General features: G+C 47.9%; 1 protein-coding gene across 1 annotated transcript in view; it reads left to right on the forward strand.

The window, feature by feature from the left end:
* The window catches only part of Cad99C (cadherin 99C), a 168,888-nt gene that overhangs the window by 116,713 nt on the left and 24,690 nt on the right, over window positions 1-27,485 (forward strand). The window contains exons 10-21 of the mRNA XM_084586032.1: window positions 841-928; window positions 4,361-4,473; window positions 5,716-5,916; window positions 12,631-12,768; window positions 14,331-14,489; window positions 21,153-21,337; window positions 21,419-21,551; window positions 22,652-22,734; window positions 22,820-22,907; window positions 23,006-23,131; window positions 23,273-23,331; window positions 26,845-27,088. Of these exons, the coding sequence (XP_084442158.1) occupies window positions 841-928; window positions 4,361-4,473; window positions 5,716-5,916; window positions 12,631-12,768; window positions 14,331-14,489; window positions 21,153-21,337; window positions 21,419-21,551; window positions 22,652-22,734; window positions 22,820-22,907; window positions 23,006-23,131; window positions 23,273-23,331; window positions 26,845-27,088 (1,617 nt within the window). The remainder of the gene's footprint in view (window positions 1-840; window positions 929-4,360; window positions 4,474-5,715; window positions 5,917-12,630; window positions 12,769-14,330; window positions 14,490-21,152; window positions 21,338-21,418; window positions 21,552-22,651; window positions 22,735-22,819; window positions 22,908-23,005; window positions 23,132-23,272; window positions 23,332-26,844; window positions 27,089-27,485) is intronic.

The following is a 27,485-nucleotide window of genomic DNA, read 5'->3' on the forward strand; positions in this document are numbered from 1 at the left end:
TGTTTTTATGAAACGTCGCGCGGAGTACTTACATGGTTTGCCCACAGTGCACCAGAATTGCACTGCGGAAGAGATTGCAGTGCCATTAGAAGACATATAGCGTACAATCCTGTAGCGAGTTTTTCTAGCACAACGTTGTAGCTGCCTGCCTGCTCCCAGCAAGGCTTTTACCAGAAGTTTCAGGACATGTTACCCATCGTGCTGTAGCTCCAACAATGTGCATTGCAGAACGCCGATGGAGCAGTTTAGTCTAACCTAACGATTTCCACGATATAAAAGACGGTTGCTATCACTGAATTATTTGCCCCTTTCAAAACTACCCGCTGACATGTCCGTGAAAACCATTCAGGCGGCTATGATTTTTAGAAGGTGTTGTTGCTTCGGGGGTTTTCTATTCATTTCTTCACGCAGATAACAGAATGATTACTAGAGGCGTTTTTGCTGCCAGAGCAAATTGCTTGAGAGCGCTCATTCTTAATCCTCTGAACAAAAGAAAAAAGAAATACGTATATCAACTTTGTGACTTTATTCCGTATACGAAAGCTAAAAATTATAAGGTCTTCGTAAAGTGAACTACAGCTGACGCTGTCACCATGATGACACTAGATTGAAGAAACAAACGCTGCCCCCGCTTAGATGTCACAATTTCAACTTTTTTTTTTCTCTTTATAAAACGACAATCTATCGTGAAAGGAAAAAGATTATATATAGAACAGGAATTCTTCATCAGTGTCAGAAGAGTTATGGTTGGTCAAAACAGTGTATGTTTTTGCCTGATGCGGTCACCCTCCAGCTGTCGCGGTAAAGCTGTGTCTCTGTGTTCCCTTGCTCTGGTTGCAGTCAGGAATCCTCAAGATTCATCCCCAGGATATCAAGGCGGAGGACCGAGATTCTTTGAAGTCTAAGATAGTCTACAGTTTCCTCAACGGTACGTTCTCCGCGACATCTGTGCGTTTTTACTGCCGAGCGCGGTATGCGAGATAATAGCAGAGAATGTACTTCAAAGATCAGGTGATAGACAGCGAGAAAGATAAACCTTATTCGAGCAGAAAACACACAGCAACCGGCCTGACAGAGCCCCGCCTGGTGAACCACTGAGTGCTCAGCAAGTGCTCGACGGAAAAAATACAACCACGCGGCTTTGCCGGAACGAAACGACGCGAAAAGCAGCGAAGGGCACTTGTGAAAACCAGGGCTCTGCTAATGCGATTGTGAAAACGACGACTGTCCGCCGTGAGTGTGAACCCTGTCGGTTGAAGATGCCTGTGGATTATGAAGGGCTATAGGATATAACGACAGACTCGGCTATCACGAAAGCGCCCGTGTGCTGTGCGATGCCAGTGCGCGTTGAAGAACCCCAGGTGGTCGTAAATTAACCGAAGCCCACCGGTACGGCGTCGCTCATAACTGGGTCGCTTTGGAATAGTTAAGCCCCATAAACTGAACCAAACTGAAACACTGTGATATAAAGAAGTCCTTGCATATATGTACGGAGTATAATGCGATGGTGTTAACTGTCCAACCATGGTTGATCAAAATAAAAAATAAAGAATGACTTAGCAAAATTAAAGATTGATAAGAATGACTAAGCCAAATAAAGATGACAAAACATAACATAGCAGAATTAAAGGTGGTTAGGAATGGCTAAAGAAAATTGAGCGACTAAAAATCGTTCGGTACATTAGATTAAGCGTTTTTTTTTTTCCTTTCTTTCATAAGCAATACTGCCCCTGCACAACTATTTTTTCATTTTTTCTTGCAATGCCGCGATAGACTATGCCAACAACCATGTGCGCTCTCTGGAAGGCGCTGCAGATACAAAATATAACTAGTTTATGTTTGAAAGCGAATGTGCTATAATATAAATTATCCGAATTGTTTTACAAAGAATCTGCGTTTTGTTTTATAGCATGTCGGGCAATATAGATGGAATAGCGGCTTTTTGGACAGTACGTACGTTTGACTACGTTTGCAATCATTTAGGCTCAATACGTTTACAGAGAAGAAAGGTGAATATTCCATATTTTACAGCAATCCTTGGTTAAGGGAGCGGTGTTGTGCCCCGCCGCGGTGGTGCAGTGGTTAGGGCGCTCGACCACTGGGCCCAAGGATATACGGGATAGACTCCCGGCCGCGGCGGCCACTTTTCGATGGAGGCGAAAAGCCAGGCGCCCGCGTGCTGTGTGCGATGTCAGTGCGGCTTTTTTGCGCTATTGGTCTGGTATTCTTTCGCTTCTTAAATCATTTAGATTCAATAAATTTACAGAGGAAAGATGTGAACATTCCATATTTTACAGCAACCCTTGGTGAAGGGAGCGGTGTTGTGCCCCGCCGCGGTGGTGCAGGGGTTAGGGCGCTCGACTATTGTGCCCAAGAATGCGGGATAGAATCCCGGCCGCGTCGGCCACTTTTCGATGGAGGCGAAAAGCCAGGCGCCCCTGTGCTGTGTGATGTCAGTGCACGTTAAAGAACCCCAGGTGGTCGAAATTTCCGGAGCCCTCCACTACGGTGTCCCTCATAGTCTGAGTTGCTTCGGGGCGTTAAACCCCACAAACCAAACCACAACGTTGCGAGGGATGTCATACGATTTCGCGTCGCTCGTTGCATCTACGCTTCTTAGTGAAGTTAGCTTAGCTCGCGACAAAGATTCCAACCGGCGACATGTGTACGTTTAGTGCTGCGCCTTTGCTCCATCTTGGTTTAACAATTCTGGCGCTACCGTTCGTCCTACGGCGGACTGCGAATGAACATTGTGACGCAACCATTCGTCGTGTAGCGCCCCGAGGGATGTCATACGACTTCGTTTTGCACGTTGCATACGTAGTTTACAGGCTAGCTCGCGACAGGTGTTCCAACCGGCGACATACGGACGTTTAATGTTGCGCCTTTCCTCTGCTTTAATTTGAATATCATGACGTCACCTTTCCGTTGTACACCGCCCGGGGGTGTCATTCGATTTGTGGGTGCACGCAATTAACGTACAGCTGCCAGTGAAAGTGGAGGCTAGCTGATGACAGAGATTCCAACCAGCGACATTTAAACTCTCGATGAGACATTCGTGTACTCGCCTTCACTTCACTTAAAAAGTTTCAAGTATTCTCAGGAAGTTTTCTTTCTCGGAAAGTGCGACTTGATAGAAAATTCAGACCGGGCACAAGATCAGTTTTTCATTTCACCTTTTGAGTGGAGACCTGACTATCGCACGCTGATCGCCTCTTCTGCTGTGACCCGGCGTTTAATAGCTGTTTAATACTGTACCAGCTATATATATTTAAGGGCAACAATAAGGTACGTTTTGTAATCCTTGATAACACAAATTCATGTAGCTTTTTCTGCCAGAAACTGGAGAAGGCTTTTGCTTTTGCTGTTGTCAGTCTGTCACTTGAAGCAATCCTCCTCCCTCGTCGCCGACAGTCTCATTTCCTGGAGAATCCGTGTTTTTGACGCCCTCGTCCCTACACAAGTCCACAGCAGGTGGCGAACATCCACCTCTGCAGCCGGTGTTGAACATTTCGGGCAGGTGGTCGGTCCTATGTCTTTGGAGTCCCATCGACGCTTGACCGATGGGGTAAGGGCCTCCCCAGCCCTTATCCTTCTAAGGCGTACCTCCTCCAGTCTACTTAAGTTATTAGGGAGGGGGAAGTACAAGGCGGAATGAGGGCACTTGTACTTTTGCGCAAGGAAGATGCTAGGATGGTGACGACGGAGCGGGCATCAAAAGCTAGCTTAGTAGGGTGTGCATTAGTGTTGGGAACTTGGTGCGTGAGGTTGTCAATTTTTCTCTGTTCAGCGTTCTCAGCATTATTTTGTGTCCAATATATCCGGAAGTGTATCTTTGTTTCCTTATTAAGTGCATGGATCTCCTGGGTTACACGTAGTGTGTTCGTCACTCTTTTCAGTTGTTTTATGGTGGCTAAGCAGTCTGTATAGATGTGGGCTTCTGTTATGGATACTATTTTATTTCTAGCCTTCATTGCATAACGAATCGCATAAAGTTCCATCACAAGCGGATCCGGGTGCTCTGTTTCATATTTGTTGTGTATGTTTAGCTCTTCGTGGAGTCGGGCTGGTGGCTGCTGTGCTGCCGCCATTTTCTATACTCGACGCATCTCTATATACAATACAGGTTCCTGGGAGTACATCAACTAGAGGGCGAGATGCCTTAGCGACGTAGCTTAGTCGGTTTGTTCGTCGTAATAGTCGTGAACTCCCATGGAGGGGGGTCAGCCATTGTCAGTGTTTGCTTTGTCACCCAACTGATCAAGAATGTCTTGAGTATAACATGTTTTCGTTTCATATTTCTTGTTGCCTCATCTTGTTGCAATTATCATTGTTATTTGTGTGTGTTTCACCTTCGCAGGCACGCCGTCGTTTTATCAGAACTATTTTGACATCGACAGAGACAGTGGCCTCTTGCGCCAGCTCAAGCCTGTCGACCGGTCATTGGCGAGGAGCTTCGAGATTATCATCAAGGTATGCATTAGTGAAACTACAGCTTTTCAGGAACTCGAAATTCGACTCCAGACTGTGTGAGACACCTATACTCCGTTTCAAACATCAAGTGCAACGCTGCCAAAGCTAGAGCTGTTGTTTGCGCTCCCCGCATCCGCGATGAAAAATAGTGCCTATTCTTCACGAGAGGAAATAATAGTTGCCTTGTCTGCAAGCTTAATACATCTTACATTTGCCATCGACTCCATAAAAAGCACCTCTTTCAGGGAGAAAAATCGGATTCGTATAATTTGTATGGTTTGTTTGTTGTTTGCGTTCGTGTCGCGTTTTCGCTGCCCCGCAACCCTGCCAGTGGTGCCCTCCGCGCTGCGCAACGCAGCCACCTCGACTGCCTCTTCGGAGCGGGTATTTTCTATAAGATCCGCACTGCGAAGATGTTCAGGCACGCAAAGCAAGCTATTGCAAACGTGTACGCTCTGAATAAAGCCCGTTTCCACACAAACCACTCGGCCACGAAACGAGTGCGTAGTGATGTTTTTTTTTTTTTTTTTTTTTTCATTGCGGACTAATTGCGTAGCTTTCGCTGCATTGCACCTGATGTATTAAACGGAGTATAGCATGGTTCGCTTGCAGAAAAGGAAACATTTGAGGTACGAAGGTCCCGGAAGCACGCCCTCCCCACAAGGGTCGTCAAAAGGTGTAACGTGGGTGAAAGCTCCGCATCAACGCCGCTTCGACGACAGCATCATGGCTTCCAGCGGTGGCTAACGTTTGCATACTACTAATTGTCACTACTCATTTTCTCCGTGCAATCCGGTTCTGACTTGCGCAATTTCCGTGCGGTGAGAGCAACATCTAGTGGAACGCTACGTATTTCATTCATCAGACATTATGCCATATAATCACTGCCGAAACGAGTCCTGCAGATAACGACCGCTTGGCCCGAATAAAGCGATATTTCGTCGCAAAGACATGTCGCGGCCGTGCCACCCACCTTTCGTAATCACAGGCGCTTACCGCGCCCCTTAATTACGACCGAGAGGGTTCAACTTTGGCGGTACATGCCGCGTGCGTTTCACAATCGGAGTGTCTTAATTTGCAAGCAAAGATTGCTCCACGCGGGTTCAGATATCATTTTCAGAACGATCGTAAGGCACAGTTAGTCGCCTCGCGAACAAGTTATTCGCGGTAACCGAGTGCTGCAATTGGTTCCACTTTGTGCACTGTTGGCTCCTAGTGCAAGTGCGCACACTCTGAACGCAGGCCGAAGAAGACACCGAGAGCCGGAGGTTCGCCACAGCCCGTCTCACCATCGGCGTGCGGGTGGTGGACAGCAACCCACCCATCCTGCTGGCGTCAGCCACCGAGGGCTTCGTGGACGAAAACGCACCCATCGGTACCTACGTGGTCACCCAGCCTGGCGGCGACGAGCCGCTTTACTTCATGGTCAGCGACGACGATATCGTGAGTAGCGCGGCCCAGGCGGGGGCCCAGGGGGTCACGGGCGTAGTCTTGTAGCGTGTGCGTCTTGGCGCACCTTCGGTGACAATCGGGTATTGTCTCGCTTCACCGCTGTATCGCCTACTTTTCGGATGGTGATCACTGCAGGAGTCTATTCCGGGGCTTAATGTCGGCTTTTTTTTTAAGCTCTCGCCCTCAATTTTCTGGAAGCACGGCTGTATGTCGTAGCCGCCTTTGGCGTGCGATTTTGCCGTTACACAAAAATGCCAGCGCTTTCTTCTAGAGATCAAGCCTGGTGACGCCGTTCAGTTCAGTTCAGTTCAGTCGTTCAGTCGTGTCCGACTCTTCGTGACCCTATGGACCATTTCACGCCAAGCTTTCCGGTCTCTCACTATCTTCCTAACATCACCTAACTTCATCTGCAGTGCCTCGAGGATGCCATCTAACCATCGCGTTCGCTGCCTACCCCTTCTCCGGCGACCGTCAACCTTTCCCAACATCAAATCTTTCTCCAGCGACTCCTCTCTTCTCATCGGATGACCAAAGTAGCTGAGTTTTAACTTTAGAATTTGACCCTCCAATGAACAGTCAGGGTTTATGGTCGACAATATCGACTGATTTGATCTTCTGGCAGTCCAAGGAACTCTCAAGAGTCTTCGCCAGCACCACAATTCAAACGCGTCAATTCTTCGGCGGTCAGCCTTTTTCACAGTCCAACTCTCGCATCCATACATCACAACTGGAAAGACCATAGCACGAGTTATACGGATCTTGGTTGGCAGACTAATGTCTCTGCTCTTTACTAGGCGGTCAAGGCTAACCATTGCTCTCTTTCCCAGAAGCAGGCGTCTCCTAATTTCATGGCTGCAGTCTCCTTCCGAGGTAATCTTGGCGCCCAAGAAGAGAAAATCTTTCACAGCTTCCACTTCTTGTCCATTGATGCTCCAGGACTTGATAGGGCAAGACGCCATGATCTTTGTCTTTTTGATGTTCAGTTTAAGCCCAAACTTCTCACTCTCTTCTTGTACGCGCATCAGAAGTCTCTTGAGTTCCACTTCACTTTCTGCCATTAAAGTGGTATCATCCGCATATCTAAGGTTGTTGATACGTTTTCCAGCAATCTTCACTCCATATGAAGACTCGTCCAGACCGGCCTTCCTCATGATGCACTCTGCATATAGGTTAAATAGGCAGGGCGACAGTATGCAGCCTTGCCTCACTCCTTTCTCAATCGGAAACCAATCAGTAAGACCATGCCCAGTTCTGACTGTGGCCTCTTGTCCTTCATACAGGTTCCTGAGGAGACAGATGAGGTGAATTGGAACTCCCATCTCTTGGAGAGCTTGCCACAATCTGCTGTGATCTACGCAGTCAAACGCTTTCGCATAATCAATAAAGCAGAAGTAGATGGGTTTCTGGAACTCTTTTGCTTTTTCCATGATCCAGCGGAGGTTGGCAATTTGGTCTCTAGTTCCTCTGCCTTTGCGAAACCCAGCTTGCACGTCCGGAAGCTCCTGATCCACATACTGCTGCAGCCTACCTTGGAGGATTTTCAACATCACCTTGCTAGCATGCGAAATAAGTGCGATCGTGCGGTAGTTGGAACAATATTTGGCACTGCCTTTCTTTGGAATGGGGATGTAAACTGACCTCCTCCAATCCTGTGGCCACTGCAGAGTTGTCCAAATCTTCTGATATAATGTATGCAGAATGCTAACAGCGTCATGGTTGAGGTTTTGAAGCAACTCAGCTGGAATGCCATCACTTCCGCTGGCTTTCTTCTTAGCAAGACTGGCTAAGGCCCATTCAACTTCACTCTTCAGGATGCCCGGCTCGAGATCAGTAATCACAACCGTCTTATGTTGGGTTTGCACATTCGGGTCCTTCTTGTACAGTTCTTCTGTGTATTCCTGCCACCTCTTCTTTATCTCTGAGGCTTCAGTGAGGTCCTTGCCTCGTTTGTCCTTTATCACGCCCAGCTTAGCACAGAAGCTTCCTTTGATATCTTTGATTGTCTTGTACAGAGCTCTTGTGTTCCTTAATTGGCTGTTGTCCTCAACTGCTTGGCACTGTATGTTCAGGAAGGCATTCTTATCTCTCCTTGCTATTTTCTGAAAATCCGCATTGAGAACCTTGTATCTTTCTCTTTCCCCCATAACTTTTGCCATCCTCCTTTCCTCAGCTATTTGCAAAGCCTCTTCAGATAACCAGTTTGCTTTCTTGCATTTCTTTTGCTTTGGAACTACCTTAGTAGCAACTTCTTGTATTATATCACGAACATTAGTCCACATCTCTTCGGGCTCTCTGTCTTCTAGATCTAATTCTTGAAATCGATTGCTCACTTCCACAGCATATTCTAATGGAATTTGATCCAGATCATACCTGAAAGGCCTTCTAGTTTTCTGAGTTTTCCTCAATCGAAGCTTAATTTTGGCAACAAGAAGCTGATGATCGGTGCCACAATCGGCCCCAGGCCTTGTTTTTACTGCTTGTATAGCGCTTCTCCATCTATGCCGGCAAAGAATATAATCGATCTGATTCCTGTACAGACCGTCCGGTGAAGTCCATGTGTACAAGCGCCTCTTGTGCTGTTGAAAACGAGTATTCGCTATGGTCAGGTTGTTTTCTTGACAAAACTCTACTAGCCTCTGTCCAGCTTCATTTGACTCGCCAAGACCGAACTTGCCTACAATTCCGGATATTTCTTCACTCCCGACCTTAGCATTCCAGTCTCCTACGAAAAAAACGACGTCTGATGATGGGGTGCGGTCTAAAAGGCATTGTAGGTCCGCATAAAATCTCTCAACGTCAGCTTCTTCAGCAGTAGTGGTCGGTGCATAGACTTGGATAACTGTTATGTTGAGAGGGTGACCTTGGATCCGAAGTGAAATCATTCGGTCGTTTTTGGGGTTGTACCCTAGCACTGCTTTACCCATTCTTCTGTTTACTATGAGAGCGACCCCATTCCTTCTCTTGGATTCGTGCCCACAATAAAAGACATAATGGTCGCCGGAGTTAAATTCTCCCATTCCGGTCCACTTGAGCTCGCTGATACCCAAGATATCAATGTTCAATCGGTTCATTTCTCGCTTGACGACATCCAGTTTACCTTGCGTCATAGATCTTACATTCCATGTGACGCCGTAGCATGTGCAAATGGCGCACCTTAAAAACGAAGTACTTTAAGCATTTCCCCGGTATATATAAGGTGAAGTTAATGTCTTTTTCGTAACCGGTTGCTTTCCGAATAATTTCCGCATTGTTTCCTTCAATTCAATGCTCTTTATATTAGCGAACGCAGTATGGGCCTCCCGTGCGCTTTTTATGCGAAGCATATTGCTAGAGGTAAACCACAGCCCTTCGTGACGGTTACACGCCGTGCAAAGAATGTGGAATGCTATGTCACATCACGTGATACGCTGACGTCACGACAGAGGAGAGACGGGGGTCCAGCTCGCGCCGTCGGCTGCGGTTGCACGCCGTGCGGACAACGTGGTATGCTGACGTCACACCACGTGATACGCTGACGTCACGACAGAGGAGAGACGGGGGACCGGCTCGCGCCGTCGGCTGCGGTTGCACGTCGTGCGGGCCACGTGGTATGGTGACGTCACACCACGTGATACGCTTACGTCATGACAGGAGAGACGGGGACCGGCTCGCGCCGTCGGCTGCGGTTGTACGCTGTGCGGACCACGTGGTATAGGGAACCAAAGCTGGAGTCGGCTCCGCGACGCCAGCGCTTGGTTTCCAGCGGAGCGGAGAGGAACTACAAAACCTACGCGCATCCGCGCCCGCGCTACGCGCGACTGTCTGCGGAGGCTGCGCAGCCCGCTCGCTCGGGAGAAGGTGCTACAGGCAGCCGCACGTGCACGCGGAGCGGGAGAAGGAGAGTGAGGACGAGGGGGGATGGTTGTGCGTCTGTGCGCGCAAAGCCGGCGCTCTTTGCCAGTGGTGTTTCTTATTTTTGCTTTTTTCTGTGCCCCGGCTGACATAGAGGCTGGCTGGAGGCACGCTTTTTATCGGTGCTTTCGAAAGTGAGAAATTATGATTAATTGATCGCCGCGGACATTGTTTTCAAAGAGCGCTTGTTGGCAGGCTCAGACAAAAAAAAAAACGCGAATTTGGTACTCGAAGGCAGAGGCAAGCGACAGGTATTTTGAAGGACTTGAGGCGGCACATCTTGACGTCTCTTCCATGTTGTTCAGAGAATGAAGGGTCCAGCCTTCTCGTTGAGAATTGATACGCGTGTACACAGCGACGTGCTCCGGGCGCTGGTTGGGGAGCTTCCTTTCCATTTGTGACTACTCACTTGAAAGGGGCCTATTCAACTCTTTGGGGACAGACGTTTTAGGCGATGCTGCCGGCGCCGTGGTACCTGCTTTCGGCGCGTTTAGGACGCGTTCCCTACAAAGGCACAAAGCATGCCGCCTTACCCTTTGGTTCCTGCTGACAGCGGTCAGGGGAAGTTCGCTGCGGTGGCGCTGCCATCCGAAATCAATGACTTATCTACCTTTAACGATGAGAGGTTTCTTAACGACCTGGATCACTGACGAGAAGCCGAGGCATGCCATTTTTTTCGGCAGTTTCCTCTCTCCGCGAGACGAAGAGCGAGGAAATGCCTGACTTTTCATGCAGGCGGGTCTCCAAGTAAACCTTTGTCTTCTTAATTCCACAGCTACGCTGGGCAATCCCTAGTTATCTCCTCTAGCGAATGCGCAGTTTTGAGCTCCCGAAGCAGGATCGCGTATGAGGATAGAACGATTGACGGATGTGTTTTCCCTGTATAAGCGCCGAGTGATGGCATGAATGACATATATCTGTTTCTTGAGGCCGACATGGTTCCGCGATGGCTGCTGCGGCACCGCCAGTTACAAACAGAGGTGCGAGATACGAACGGTACGAGATACCTAAAAAAAAACCGACAACCATCGTTTCAACACGAAAGAGAGAAGAGAGAAAAACACTTTCACGAGTTTTGCGAAAAAGCGCGCCGTCACTTTTTCATTCGTTCTTTTTTTTCTTGCCCCCTTTGTTGGAGCGCGACGGCGGCCGGAGGAGGAGAGAAACAACCGAGCGGGCGCGCGCAAACATGTGCTGGAAAGCAGCGCGGAGCAGACGAGAGCATGCTTTTCTATGCGGCGGGGAGCAGACGACGCGGCCGCACTGCGCGGAGGTTTTGACGGGGTCTCAATGGAGGGTGCTGACGCACAGAGCGGCGCAGCGCACCCTGGCCCAGGTTTTCTTCCCTATAGCCAAGGAAAGAAAAGTTTAGCCAAGTGTAATCATGGAAAGCCGAGTTTAGCAATCAATATGCTTCGCATCTGACCAGGCTTAACCAAGCTAAGCCTCAGCCAATTTTTCATGCCATTCACACGTATTTTCTTCTTCTCCTACGCAAAGTACGCGCAGAATTATTGCGCAAGGATCTTTTCTTTTTATCGCCCGAAGATACTCCGTTATATATTATTAGCGTTTAATAATGTATGTGTTACTCGAAAACTCGGCAACAAAACACAACCGCTCGCGGTCGTGGTTTTTGCTTCCATGAGGTGAATTGCTTATCCAGAACTCTGCGTTTTGAAGCCAGGTCCTCAGGTAATTAGGCGTTGGTTCCACTGCAGCCTCCGTATGGCATGCGCCTGTCGCAGCAAACTGGAAGTAATGTATTTTGCAAAATTGTTTGTACAACGATTGGAAATGGTAGAGACAAGCTGGTGCTCGAGGTTAAGGAGGCACTGGCTATTGACTTTTGTGGGCAAATATGGGTCAGTACACCATCGGTTAATTTTACAGCTAAATGATTAGATTTTTTTCTCGAAGAATAGTCAAAAAGAAGACGCAGAAGTTGTGTTTTGTCTCAAAGAAGAAGTCTTCTCGCCCTCTTTGTACATTGTCCCTCCCCTAAATACAGCTGTTGTTAGTTTCAGCGTAGTCATTCGTCTTTAATTTGTTTGAGTCTATTCTCTTTTTTTTTATTTGATTCTGTGAATCCCATCAGGGATTGTAACAGGATGGGCTGACGTGAACCTAGTAACGCATTTTGCATTCTATTTCAAGCATTTAGTTGCAGTTCCTGCTTATAGGGCTTCATATGGCAATGATCGCTCACGGTGATATTGCTTTTTTGAGAAGAGGAAGAAAGTGCGTGCGGAATGCAGATATCGCTGCCTAGTTTAACTGAAAGCAGCGACCAATGCATATCTGCATTAGTTTCGTAATAGGTATACTGTTTACACAGCGTTTAAGCCTGCATCTTTATCGGTCTCGGACGGACATCTGCGATCAATTCACCTTGAAGATGTTTATTTGCTCCGATGGATCTTCTCAACAGATGATTGACGATGTTGTTGATGATGATGATGATGATGATCGTGTTGGCTAGCCCCTTTGTAACGGGTGGACTCCGGGTCTTTTGGGAAACGTTTTACTGCGTAATTTCCGGAGGGTGAGATAGCCGTTGACAACCATGAGTCGGAAGGAACTGTCGATCCTTCTACTGTATAAAGGATCGGCACTGCTTGCGCAGGCAGTGGCGGCTTATTATTCGCTTTTTTTTTTTCTTTTTAAATATTCTTTCCTTGTATTTATCAGAAACCTGCGGTTGGTAGCGACCGCTTAGGAGCACTAGCATCGCTACTTGCTGCACAGCCATGTAATTTCGCTCGATCCCGGAATTCACTCACCTTTCTACCTGGTGTGTTTTCGCAATGCCAGGCTGAAGACGACCCATTACCGGAGTACACTTTCGAGCTCACCACGACCGCCTTCAGGGTGAACAGCGAGGGAATCTTGGTGGTAAACGAGCAGGACCTCGACCGGGATCCGCCAAACCAAAACGTCCACACCTTTCAGGTCTGTCCCCACTGCGCTCATTGAATCGGTTGGACACAGTTCTAAAGTTGTTTTGTTGTGTCGTATAGGGACAGGGGGGTTAAACCCTTGAGGTAAACAACTTGAATACATGTTACTGCACTAATGCTAACAACTTTCCGAACAGATCATCGTGTGCAGAAACGGCTGTCTGGGCATTTAACCCTCGTCATAATGTAGTTGATCAGGCACGGACTTGAATTTGCAACAAGGTTAATGGATCATAAAGTAAAGTGTGGGATATATTATTGGGGATGTATACAACATGTGATGATGACGTGGATGCTGTTCTGGATTTTCACAGCGCAAAAGATAGATTCCAAAATTTAATTTCTTTAATTGCGCGAAATAGTGTTAAGTGATGTGCCCCCTTCATCAATGCTCTGCACTGCAAATGTGCAAGAGTGAAGGTCGAACTGACTTTCATTTTTCTATATATTTATTTATTCTCATAAAAGAAGTCATTGTGTCTACTTTCAAAACCTGATGCTATTTGCTGCGTGAAGAGGCAGATCGTTTCTAAAAAAAAAAAAAAAAAAAAACCTGCAATTTATGCACTTTACGGCTAAAAATAGAAACCCGCGGTCTAGTCTATGGTACACTTAAACAACACCCCTGCGGGAATCCATGCGTTGTACGTCGTGTTTTGTTGGAATGCACAGACACAGCTCGCTTTCAGCTGACAAAGCTTTAAGCGCCGGTTTCATTGTGATTTTCTAGCCAATATTTAATGACAGCAGCCCATCAAGAGCATTTCTTGCCGCTTTTACAACATGCTGCGCTTGAATGTTGAACCGCCATAACAGTTGCCAAAAGGTGACAATATGGACGCTTCTGTAGACTGAGTGCCGAAATGGATAATGCCGCTGAAATCTAGATGCAGTGTGCTGTGCTGGCATTAGGAAAACGCGTATTTTCCTGTAGGGCTATGGGGTGAGCACAGTGTTCTTGTATGCGAATCGCGCACCAGGCAATACATTAGACTCATTCGCTAGAGAATGAATCTGTAATTTACCCCCGTTGTGTCCGCGTTTCTCGATGTTATCAGTGTTGTATGATTCCGCGCTGGCTTCGCAAAATCGGATTTAAGTTGTGTGAGTCAGTGTTCGTGAACGGTAAACGACAGTGAGTGCTCTATTTTTTTTTTTTTTTTGTTCTGCCATTCTTCGTGCAGTGAGACAACACCGGATTTATCAGTATTTTAGCATGCTGTGAGCGCTCCTAAAACGAGATAATTTAAACAGCCGTAGCATTTTGTGCACCACACTCAAAAGGGATGTCCACGGTACGGGTGAAGCCAATTGCGATTACCCACGAAGGCTTGGCTTCGAACTGAACATAGATTGATTTAAATTAGCTTTTATTTGTTCGCAAGGGACGGCAGGGACTTGTAATGGGACAGCTGAGTTCTTTACGCGGCTAGCCCTGACGATCAGCTGTTGTTGGCCCTCCTGGTTCAGGATAATCCAGCCGAACAGATAAACTGTGAGGAGCCAGGCTGCCATTTCTGTCTAGTGCAGATGAAGAAGAGCAGTGCATTTCAGGTGGTGGCGCACCAGGTGAACAGTGAGCCGGGCAAAGGAAGCAGCGCACCTATCTCCCTCAGTGTCCGCCTCAACGACGTAAATGACAACAGCCCCAGGCTTCCCACGCTCAGCCCTGTTACCATCCAGGCCGGCGATGGAGTGCGGAACGTCACGCAGGTGGGCACCTTTAGCATTTATCCATTTTTTCCCGGGGCGGCCAGACTCCATGTTACCTTTTCCCTCGCGTTATTATGAGCGGGTCAAAAGAACCTCAAATCCGCAACTGAACAGATGCGAAAACAAGTAAGGAATCTGCCTCGCATTCTGCAGGTACCAGGTTCGATCCCTGGTGCCTCCGGACACCCACCGGTTTTCAATGGATACAAGGTTTCCCTCAGACTGATGCTCGGCTCATCTGAGGGAAAATGTTTGAGAAATTGGTCGTTGACCAAAAAAGGGCCACATATGGGCATCTGCCGCACAAGACCGACTTATGGTTGTCCAATGGAGGAACGGATCACTGGCCCATCGGCGCAACTATTTGGCTTATTAAAAGGCGCACGATATGTCCTTTCAGTTAAATCTGTTTACATGGGCCCAAGTAAAAGTGCGGAGATACAGCTTGCAACACCTGCTGGCCTTCGCTGATGTAGGGTCTCCAATACGCTTAATATATATTTCTGCTATAAGCAGTCGCATTTGGGTTGAGAACAAAATAAGACTCCTTCTACTTTTTTACTTTGTCCACATCTGAACATTAAGCCCACACCACTTTGAAGGAGTATCTTTGTGCGGAGTCGTCCTTAAAACAGAGCTGACCGATTCTCAGGAGCTCCATCTTCCAGCTTTTGTTTTCTTTTTTTTGCAACGTGTCGTTTGAACTCGCACTAATCTTAAGAGCATTAGCATGCTGTTGATACCACCGCTGAGTCTAAGTTGACCGCCTTCGTCGAATGAGAGGGGCAAGAGTGCGTTTATTAGCAAATCACGTGAATTGATTCATTTTGTCTTCGTATACTAGTGATATCGAACCGTTGTTTTACGTAAAGGAAATGCTCAGTATGAAATAGTGCGCAAAAAATTCGTTCGGCTATCCTTTTTTCACACACTGTCATGGTTAAACAATTTGTCCTGTCGTATACCTTGCCACCCCCTCATATCTCACATCGTATCGGCCACAGCTATGCACGTATACCTCTAGACGGAAAATTATAAAATTGTGCTATCTTCCTCATTGCCTCCATTGAGCCTCTAGGGAAAATAAATAAACAATTGCCGCCATGGTCTGGAAGACGTTGAAGTAACGAGCGTGAGCTCATTGGTTTAATAGGATTGTATACGAATGAAATTAAAATGAGTTGCACAAATGCTTTGGAATAATTATAGCTCCCACACACATACGCAGTCATCCTATTTGTGGAACGAGTCCATCTGAAAGGAGCTCCCTAGGAGGCGGCTCTGTATGCTCACGCATATGACGTCTAGCGCCGTATGCGATGGTCATTTCCGATAGGCTTCATCGTAACAAATCGTTTGGTACCACTCCTGTTTGTATGCGGCTGCCCGTTATCGAGTTATTCCCGCCTCCCCCTCCCCAGAACCGTCCCAAATCGAAATCGGGTTCGTTTGGGGGGGCTTCGGTGGTCCACGACACGGCACTGTATCGATATGTTTACGTTTGGACTTCGAAGTATTCAAGTTTACCCTTTATTTGAATGCATTTATATATCCGTATACCCATATGGTTATGTTTTCAAACCAAATTTGGTCTACAACTCTCACTGCTAAAGTAGCTCGTTCGGTGGGAGTATATAAAGCGGGACGAATGCATATTTATATGTAGTGGCCTCCTAGCGGGACGGTTTGATTGCCCCATTATGGAATCTGTAAAGCACAACTCATTTTAGCGGTCGTCATCTTGGCTATGACGTCACGCCGAGAGCCGCCATCTTGGGTTCGGGATTCCGCAACTATGCCTCCATTTCGGCCCATGGCGTCATAGACATATGGTTCCACTTCCAATCCGCCTTTTGCGGGAGGATGTGGCGCCATCATGCGGGAGCGGGCGAGAAACACATTCGCCGGCAGTGTAGTAGACGACGCGAAAGCGCACCATACGAAATGGCCACGCCAACGCAGGTAGAAAGCGAAAGCTCCCCCTTTTTTTTTTACCTCGGGGCGGAAAGTAGTGACAGCGATTGCAGTATATCATGTTCACGCAGTATGGGGGAATGTTACAGCGTTTTCATAATCCACTCATAACGCACGCATATACTATCTTCGTATTGTAAGAGCGTGTAGCGCGGGCCGTGTTCGACGTGACAGAATGAGACGCTCTCAGCGTGCAGGTTTTCGGCAGACAGGAGAGCGCGGAGGCAGAGATAGAGAGAGAGGCATCTCAAAGGGCAAAGCAGCCGGGGGTTTGTTGATGCTGTAGAGCTAGGTGGAAACGTCTCCTGTGACTTACGAGCGGCGCATATGCGCGGGGTGTCTTGAGTTACCGAGCACAATGCGGTCACCGCGGCGCCGGCATTGTGCAATGGGCGTCGCTTCCTCCTCGCGTCACCTACAAGCGTGCAGCTATAGGATTTCATCTACGAAGCTCGGCAGAGAGGCACTGAAAAGAGCATTGGCCCGGCCGGAATGCACACCTGCAGGAAACGCGCGGCATTTATCTGGCAACGGATGACTCAGCCGGTAGCTGGTTTCTGCTCTCAGGAGTCGGAACGGATGTGGTCGCAGTGGTGAAAAGGTTCTCGGTGCACAGAGAATGGTCATTCTGTTGTGAAAGGATCTACAACCTTTCTGCCTCCGCCGCGATTTCTGCGGAATCAACGACTTGGTGACATATATGTTTATATCGGATGCGCATCTCGGTCAGGAACCAACGCTGTTCTACGTCCAGAGCGATCCGCTCTGCAAGTGAACGAGCATGAACCCTCCAGGAGACTCATTTGTGCCGGGCGGTTTCCTTGCCGTTGCAAATAGTTGGACGAAGACGACGATTATCAAGCTCCTTGACGAAGTGCATCTGATCGCGAAGGAACAAAATCCGGGTGCTTTGGTGTGCACGAAGGCGAGCCTTTAAGGTAAAAACAAAAATACTGTGCGTCGTGCAAAAGTGTCAAGTGTGTCTATGCTCCGAGCGGCAAAAACACACTACAGGTATGTATGTATCTAAAGGAAATATGCATGATGAAAAGTACCTACTGGAGTTTGCACCCAGCCTGTAACGCACCAGTGATAGCTGCATCGAGGATTTCTTCGGTGCGTGTTTGCTTTAGTTACGCCGGGGCCTGATGGCGATGTATTTTGTCGTTTCTTTTCTTTATGTGCGAAAGGGCTAGGTAGCTTAGATATCACAGGCGGCTGTGTGCGCTAGGCCGTAATATTTAGTATGTTTTATCGTGACTGCCACCTCACTAACAAGAAAAAAAAATAGGGCGTTTTAATGCACTGCCGTTCGCGAGCCTCATGACTAGCTCAACCACTCGGCTCGCGAACGGCGGTGCATCACAACAAACGCCCAAAATGTTTTTTTTTTTTAGTCAGGCGGCAGTCGCGATAAAACATGCTAAATATTACGGTCTAGCGCACACAGCCACCTGTGATATCTGCGCTACCCAGCCCCTTCGCACATAAAGAAAACAAACGACAAAATACATCGCTATCAGACACGCCGAACAAATGCTCATTGCGGCTATCACTGGTGGGTTACCGGCTTGGTGCAAACTCCAGTAGATACTTTTCATCATGCACATTTCCTTTAAATGCATACACACCTGTAACGAAGTGTTTTTCGCACAGTCGAGAGTACGCAGTCGGTTGCTAAGGTCGGCCATTCACATCTTGACGCTTGGTGATCTTAATTCAAGCTTCACGTCGTTGTTGGTCGCGACTCGCCGAAGGAAACCTGAAAAACCGCGTATTGCATCCCGGCACGCTTAAAGAGTGGCAACCGTACGTGGCAGATGTGGTTGGCATTGCTTTGCCAAGTCTGTGATGGTCACCGTGCCGCCCGGTGCCGCCAGCCCCCGTGCACTGGCGGCGCCGAGAAACGCCGTCGACGCCGTCCAATGTGTTTCCATCGGTCGCCGCTACGACTTCGCGCATGCGCAGAAAACTCGCGCAAAAGGCGGATTGCCATATTGGAGAATGACGTCAACACTAGATTTGGGCCGCCATCGACTCGTTGTGCGTACGGACATCAAATCGAGAAACGTGAGAAGTAAGAGCTCACGCTCTTAAAATTCACAGCAGCCTAGCGATTTGGCCATGCTAGACATTGCGACAGCTGTTGAGGCACGTTCATATCGCGGTATATGGAGGTAAATAAATAATTTTCCGTACGTACGCGCTATTTTAGTAGCACTCCTCTTCAGTGCGCCGCTCTGTGTGAACGGCGCCACCATCGAAACCAGTCGCTGGAAAAGGAGCGTGTAGCATTCCTCAGCCTCCTACGACAACGACGCAAACCCAGGGAAAGGGCTCTCAAAAGCTGCCGCCGAAAAATAAATAAAAACAAAATTACCTGGGACTTTAGCGACTAAAGTATTGAAAGACGAAAGCCTGAGAAGTCTCATCTTGTCTAGCGTTCCTGCCATCTTCAATCCCACATTCGAACGCGCGCCGAGGAATGCCACGCAACAGGAGCGATGGCGCACTATCCAAACTCACACTTGTCTGAGAAAGTGTGACAGGTACTGCGCCTATCCTCCAGAAGTCTCATCTTGTCTAGCGTTCCTGCCATCTTCAATCCCACATTCGAACGCGCGCCGAGGAATGCCACGCAACAGGAGCGATGGCGCACTATCCAAACTCACACTTGTCTGAGAAAGTGTGACAGGTACTGCGCCTATCCTCCAGAAGTCTCATCTTGTCTAGCGTTCCTGCTATCTGCAATCCCACATTCGAACGCGCGCCAAGGAACGCCGCGTGACAGCCGCCGCAAAAGCGGGACACACTTTGTCCATGACAGTATGAGCCATTAAAAGCTTTCGCCTTAAAATTAGAGGGTCTCTGAAAGCGTACCCTTCCTATCCTATAATTTGCCTCCCATTGTTAGCCGCTTGTCGGAATTCGTTAAAGTGCTACATATAATTATATTTGGTTTACAGGAAAGGAAAGGCGCAGTATCTATCAAACTTTCTCCGGCAAGTGGGAGTTTGGACAGTACACCATCGCTTCTGTCGGGTGGCTTTCCTTGGCGCGCGTTCAAGTGTGGCATTGCAGATGGCAGGGACGCCTCGGCCAATCAGAACGCCACAAAAGCGGGACACACCTTGTCCACGACAGTAGGAGCCATTAAAGGCTTTCGCCTTAAAAAGTACAGCAGGGTCACGTATACGGTTGACCGAGAATCCGGAGCACTGCATTAGCTTCATCAAATGTTTCGTGCAGCTTTCTTCACACTGGTCATGATCACGGAAGAATAAAATTAGAGGGTCTCTCAGATGTCTCTTAAGAGGAGAATGGCGAAAGCTCACTCTTCCTCTCCTATCAGTTGCCTCTTATCGGCGTAGCTCTACGTATAACTATAATTGGTTTACAGGAAAGGACTTTCTCGGCAAGTGTGAGTTTGAACGGTACACCATCGCTCCTGTCACGGGGTGTTCCTTGGCGCGCGTTCGAGTGTAGGATTGCAGATGGCAGGAACGCTAGATAAGAACACATCTCGCGGAATCTCTCGCGGAATGTCACAGATCTTACGCAAACTCTCGCGCACAGAATTTCGTTCCATTACGCTAGAAAGTCTCTCATCTTAATAATGCAAGGGAAACTTGCCTAAACGGCATAGGTACGGGCCCCGCTGGAGTAAATACGGTTTGGATTAGGCAGAGTGCAACCAAACGAGCGGCCGACTGTTCCAGGAATAGCGGACGTGGAAAGGTTTGGATTGTGTGGGTTAAACGGTTCATGGGGTTCCTGAAGAGAAGCCGTATTGGACGACTCCGCGAATTTCGACCGCCTGGGGTTATTTAACGTGCCCTGATATCGGACAGCACACGAGCGCCTTGCTTTTCGCCTCCATCGAAAAGCGGCTGTCGCGGTTCGACCCTGCATCGTCAAGCACAGAGGTGGAGCACCCCAAACACTGAACAACCGCGGCGGGGCGGATGTGGGCAGAAGGGGCCATTCTTCGTGTGTGTGTGTGTGTGTGTGTGTGTGTGTGTGTGTGTGTGTGTGTGTGTGTGTGTGTGTGTGTGTGTGTGTGTGTGTGTGTGTGTGCGTGTGCGTGTGCGTGTGTGTGTGTGTGTGTGTGTGTGTGTGTGCGTGTGCGTGTGCGTGTGCGTGTGCGTGTGCGTGTGCGTGTGTGTGTGTGTGTGTGTGTGTGTGTGTGTGTGTGTGTGTGTGTGTGTGTGTGTGTGTGTGTGTGTGTGTGTGTGCGCGCGCGCTGTTGCCAGAGCAGGCTTTATGTATACCTAGCAGCTAGCTCGGTTGCCCAAGGTGGTTGAACATGTGGTGGTTCAAGTAGCCATGCACAGCTTGCGCATGTCATGCACCCGTTGTAGCGGCAGTTGAAATATGGGGAAAGGGGGATGGAAACAGAGAAGGGATCAAAGATCAGAGCGACAGAGAGCGAAACGTCAGCGTTGGCGACAGGTGGTTCAGGGCTATTTTCATCCACACAGTCACCGGTATTACTATTTCGGATCCTCCTGCCGTAGTAAGTTCAGGGAGTGAGGTAAGTACACGACGCCCTGCAGCTGCTCGAGTGAACGGTCGGCAACGACCCAACTGATGTTGCCTGAGCTCTTGCGTGCTTAGCGAGAGTTGTTCGGGTGGATCTCGTTCTCTGTTTTCGTGCGAGAGACGAAATCTGGCCGCGGCTTCTTGCAGGTTCAGGCCCGGGACGACGACGAGGGAGAGTATGCCCGCATCAGCTACTCAGTCTACCACGTATCCAACAACGGTCGGGACAAGTTTCGCATCGACCCTAGCAGTGGCGTGGTGCAAGTGGTCAGCAGGGTGGCCTCCGGGGAGCAGTACAGCATTACTGTGCAGGCGACAGACTCTGGTGGAAGGTACTTCCTGTTCAACTCCTTTTGGCCTCACTTCCGTGTAATTGTTGAACTAATGACGATTCGTTGTCAATATGCTTCCAGGTTCAGCCAAGGCATTCAGGATGTGATAGTGATACCGGGTCCGAACACTGGAGGTCCCGTTTTTTCCAAAGAGAAGTATGAGGCTCAAGTCAGCGAAGGAGCTTCTGTTGGATCAGCTGTCCTTACATTAAAGGTATACATCAACGGTGCTCACGGACGCAGCGCAATAATAAACTTTTTAATCACGCCTGAATCATCCAATGAGGAGACAAAAGGAGGCATGGAGGCCTACACGTATTGCCAGTGCATATAAATGTTTTATGCTACTTCAGAGCTGAAGACAAAATTTGTTTCACCGATGTCCCGGAACACTTCCGACTGTACCTTTGTCTCTATTTTATCACACACGATGAAGAAGTCTGCCTTCTGCTGTGCCACATGGCTAGAGCTGAATAAAGCTATATTCCCTGCGGTTTATAACAAGCTCTAGACATTTCGAGCGTTTTGGGGACACAACTTTTTACTGTGAGATACCTGCAGGATATTATAGTGTACTGTTACGAACATAGTCACGGAAACGGTCTAACCTTCCGATGCGTTGAAAAAAACATCGATTTTAATGTTCGTCCTGTGCTCACAATGATTAGTTAAAACATGTAATAGAAATAAATAATTTCTGACTATAAAAAGCAAGTAATTACAAACCTCCCCAAGAAGAATCAATATATGTTTTGTTTGGATATAAACTTAAGAAATATGAAAGAGTTGCGTTCATAGGCAGCTTCTCAGAATCTGTCGATAATTTTTGAGTATGATAAATGAAGAAATACCATACTTTACTTAGCAAAAACTATATGAAAATATCTCAGACTATATCGACCACAGTTCGCGTTATGGTGCTTTTGCTTCTTTTCCTTCTTGCTGTCTCATGTTCTTTTTTCTCTCTTTTTTTTTCACAATCATGGCATTAATGCTGCAACGTCCACGTTTTTACGGGGGCTGTATCACCTGACATTTGTTTTAGCTTGCTGTTCACAAAAGTATATAAGGTAAAAAAGTTCTCACGTTAGCTAAGACATAAAATCCGGTTCATTTACTCTTGTTCTTTTATAACCTCGCCCATTCTATCAAATTAAAGGTGATACCAAGACCGCAATAGAAGTGCAGGAGAAAGATGCATCCTGCGAGCTCGTTAAACTGCAGCGATTCGTCGGCTCTGTGCAGTCATGCCCATAGTAATCTGTTTGTAGCTGGTGACCGTTCTCTTTGTGCCTTTTGTTCTTCGTCGCAAAGGCAACTGACCCTGAAGGGGACGACGTGGCGTACTCAATCGTAGAAGGCAACGACAAAGGCGTCTTCACCGTTGATCCTTTGAGGTGAGTGTCGACTATAGCCTTGCCTTCTGGCAGGATGTGACCACCTGCTGGTGGCTGAGAGCCCGCTGGCTGCCTCTGCTCGCAGTGGGACAATTTCTGTGGCCAAGGCACTCAACAGAGAGGAAGTGGCCTCGTACACCCTGCAGGTGAAAGCTGAAGACAAGAACAACTTGGTAAGAGTGCTTCGAAGTCTGCGTCGTATTATACCTCTGCTACGAAGTATAATTAAGCGGCAGTCTTGAGGGCTCATTGCCGCTGTCCGTCTTTCCAGTTCAACCTGGCAACCGTGAAGATCGCTGTGACTGACATCAATGACCAGAATCCCGTGTTCGTGCAAGAGAGCTACAACTTTACCGTCGAAGAAGGAAAAGCCGGAGCCGTTGTCGGGACTGTACAGGTGAGCTCCACACCCTCGCACGTCTCACTTGTGAAAATTTTATTTTCTTTGTCTGGTGTGCTTTTGAAGGACCTGGGTTACGCCTAATGAAATCATTATAAGCGTTCTTTCTTATTACCTTTTTTTTCCCCCCCGTTTCAGGCCCGGGACGAAGACGTCGGTGCTAACGGAGAAGTTTATTACACAATTGCTGGAAATGGGTGAGATAAAATATCATCCTTACGTCCTAGAAAACAAGCAGCGCGTCTATAAAGTTCTGCTTTAAGAAAGAGAGAGAGAGAGAGAGGTGTGCATTGCATGGATTGGCTCTCCCGATGTGAATGGACAGGCGACAATATGAAATGAGCGTTCCTATGGTCACTAGAAAATGACAGGTTGGTTACGCGTACGTGTGTGACGCGATATGAATGTTCGCGTATTAGCTGTGGTGTGATAAACAATGTTTCACTGGGATGTCCTGGATTGTTTGTTTTTCCCTCTGTCTGTCACGCAGCCGCAGGTGAATCCGGAGGCTGTAACTTATCATCATTATTTCTGTGCATACCTCTATGTCACAACAAAACAGCATTGAATGAAAATCGAGCTTTTCAGCAGCTGTGGCGGAGCTGAACGAAACAGACACGATGAACGGGGCAAAACGAATGACACCTCACTATCCATTTTGTGCCTTCGTGGAGCATGTTGGCGATTTGATTTTGCGATGTGCAAAACGTAGCTGCAAACTTTCTCTCGAAAACGATCAGAATGGCACACGAAAATCTTGGTGCTACAATTGTGATCCTCACGCGCCCCAGTATTGTGGCGCAGGTGATAAGCTTTCCTCTTTTCTCCTCTAAATGTTTTACGAACCGTCAGTGTCGTTGTAATCCATTGAGACTCGCGAAAAAAAAAAAAAAAATTCACTCCACTTAAATTCAAACTACCTCGTCCATGTATACTCATGCAGAAAGTCTATACACAAGGAGGCAATGCAGTTAACGCGATTTTAGCGCACGGAACGTGTTCAAGATCTATTTATGGAGCTGCACTGAGAAACCTAAAAACGCAGCAATTAAAGCTACAGGTCCGACCATATATTTATGCAGCACGCTTCGGCGATCAAACTCTCGTCACGCCTTATCAAACGAAAATGAGGAAATACTGTGCGCTCAAGTGTTACCACATTCTCCTGATGCACTTGCGTATGAACCCAAGACACCATCTTACGTCTTCTCAACGCGATACGTTTGAAAATATCAAATGTCGGAACGGGCTTCGTAACATTTCGGCCGCACCTCTACACGAAACGACTTGCGGGAAGCCAATGACCGATTATCTGTCATCTCCACTGCTTTTTTTGCTTCTCTTCTTTTTAGTCCGGCAGTGCTTCTCAGTTTACGTATCCCACTATATGCCGGGCTGAAACGTGCGCCCGGCCGACAATTTATTTAAATCGGCGAAATTTACTGAGGGTGGGTTTGATGGATTTCATTGCCATGTGTTCAGGTCATCTCACTGCAAAAAGCGTTTTGATGGAGGCCGGCAGCGCGCTGTCGATGCTATTCGCGCTTCTGCGGGCGCCTAGCGTGCCATTCCTGGGGAAACGAGCGAAGGATGAAGCGACCGGCGTGCAACCTCCCAAGCGCTCACACAAAGGGCTATTTAGGAGGCTTGCATGGTATAAGCCAGCGTCCCGGATGAAGGTCAATACAGCCATGGTTCGGTCTGAGCCACTTTATTATAATTTTTTTATTCCGTTCCCGCACAAAGTTTATCTTACTCCGTTGTCGGGCGTGACGGAGTGGCGGGTGCTTATCGAGCACTTAAGGTGCCGTGCGTCGTGGAAAGAGCACAATGCAGCCTTGAGAGAAAGCCCGGAAGTTGAAAGGTGTCCGGCAGCCTCGCCAAATGGCGCATTGTATACCCAGGCGGACGCTATGTTTGTTTACGACGTTAACACCTACACGCCTACAGACAAAAGTCTTCCCTGGGCACTGTCCCGGAGCTACTGCAAGTTGCTCTTCCTGTCTTTGCTGTTTGTTATAACATCTGTGGCGTCGCACCAGAAAAAACGCTTTGGCAGAAGTTTCAGTCGAAATTTAGAACACATAAGGCTCATCGCAACGTGCAAAGACGTCGCTTTTATTGCCATATGCCGCCACCAGGAACTGAAAATTAGTTTGGAGCGTTGAACATCAAAACACATGGACCCCCAAGCCATCGCGGAAGCTAGTATCGCAAATGCAGAGGGGCTATAATGATCCATTCGTTTGCGCAGAGCTCAATCAAAATTTATAAATCGTTTGCTCTTGGATTTGCAATACCACACTGCTCACGCGAAAATTATGGAAAAAAAAATGGAACTTTACTGAGCCCATTATTTAATTAAGCACACGTTACATGCCTACTAGTGAACTCATGCAGTATTTAGCAAAGAAAGCATAACTGCTTTGTTACTTCCCAATTAGCCGTGTGCGGTATTTAGTTAGTGCTAAAACGTAAAGCAAACTCAGGTTCCTCACATTTGAGATATTGAGTGCGAAACATATAAGCTTGTCAGGCTAAACGCGACCCCACGTCTTTTATCGTGAACACATACATTTCGATGGCTCCGCTTGAAAGCTTGCATTTCAGTGTATGAAGTCTCCGTTTGTCCATTAATGGAGTATACACGCCGAAATTCTCACAGCGTGTCTTTTTAAGGGTGTGCAAGATATCGGTATACATAGATGACCACGCGGTAATCGGCTATGATCGCCATGTAATTCATAATTGCATTTCTTCTCTGATGCTGCCGCGGTTTGAACAGCCTAATGATGTCTGTGATGGCGCAGTCTGTATATAGGTCACATTGATAATCGAAAAACGGCGATATAATGGCCGCTTCATGCTTTTTATTCACTCCAACGCTCAAGCCAGTCTACCTCAAGAGGTGGAATAGAAACGGATAAAGAAAGAATAATTATATCGTAGCTTTTTCATGCCTCATGTCACCAGTATTGAAGTGTGACGTCAGAGTTATCGTTCAGCTTTCTGAAACCGAAACAGCGCGATATACGAAGCTGAGTTGTAAATTATTTAGGGTTTACGGAGGAGTAGCACATGGTGATGCATGTATACTAGTGACTTAAGGGTTGTCACAAAGAAGAAAACACTGCACTTAAACTTAATTCAAGTCCACAGTTTTTAGCGTAGCGGCACACGGCCAAAGAAAGAAGAACGAAGAGAAGATTGAAAACTGCACATGATATGATATAGGCACATTGTATCCAGAAAGCGGGTTCGAAATGTGTTAGCGACACGTCAGTTATACTGTATAGCGCAGAAAAGACGTTTCTGTCAAAGCTTCTGAGATGAAGCTGGGGTGCGTTGTTATTATCACTTTTTTTTTTCTTTCGTTGCACTGTGCGCAGGTGCACCCCGCGCTGGTCTCAGGGCATTTGAGCTGTTTATGTGCCGCTAAACAAATCAATTGTCAGTCAAGGCTGTGTTCATCCTTCTCTTCCTTCTTCCTTTCTTTGGTCGTGTACCGTTTCGCTGAAAACTACGAGCTTAAATCGTGAATTCCAACTATCCCAATAACTAACTCTACTCAACTTGGTGTCTGCAATCCTTCGATACTCCCCCCCCCCCCCCCCCCCTTTTTTTTTTTCGGGGCTCGAGATTACTGGCCCGCAAATAGTTTGCTGCATGACTCGAATGTAATCTTAAGGCGGAGTCCTTCCCCACCGCAGTGATTTCGGCATCAACGAGCAGACGGGCGAGGTGACCACGCGCCGCGCTCTGGACTACGAGCGCCAACGGGAGCACGTGTTCGTCGTCACGGCCAAGGACAAGGCGCCCGACGCGCGCATCACCACCGTCAGCGTCACGGTGCGCGTGCAGGACGTGCAGGACGAGCGGCCCTACTTTGAGCGCGCCTTCTACGAGACCGCGGTGCCAGAGAACCAAGACAACATCAACGTCGTCCAGGTCAAGGTACGGGTAGCCACGTGGCGCGGGCGTGGGAAAGTGAAAGTCGCTATCCTATCAGAGGGTCCAGATGGCTGTGAGAAATCACGCGGTGGTTTAGCTCGGCTAAGCGCAGATGCAGTATTCAGGGCTCGTTTAGCTAAGTTTAGCAAAGCCTGGCAATAAAACAAGAAAGAATACCGAGATGGCGCAGTGGTGTAAAGCTGTGGCAAGGGAAGCTGTCACTCCTTCTCGGCCTAGGTTTAAAACCCCACTGGTGGCTCGTTTTTCTTTTTCTTTTTTTTTTCTTCTTTCGTTGCTCGAAGGAGGTTCACAGCCACCCCGGCGAAATCCAAGAATGCGGGTAGTAATGCTCCTGCACGTCAGTGTACTTGTACGGCAGTATTGGTTCTCATGTACAGAC

This window comes from Amblyomma maculatum, unplaced genomic scaffold (assembly GCF_055883805.1).
Source record: "Amblyomma maculatum isolate TAMU_Amacu unplaced genomic scaffold, ASM5588380v1 scaffold_13, whole genome shotgun sequence".
Classification (NCBI taxonomy): domain Eukaryota; kingdom Metazoa; phylum Arthropoda; class Arachnida; order Ixodida; family Ixodidae; genus Amblyomma; species Amblyomma maculatum.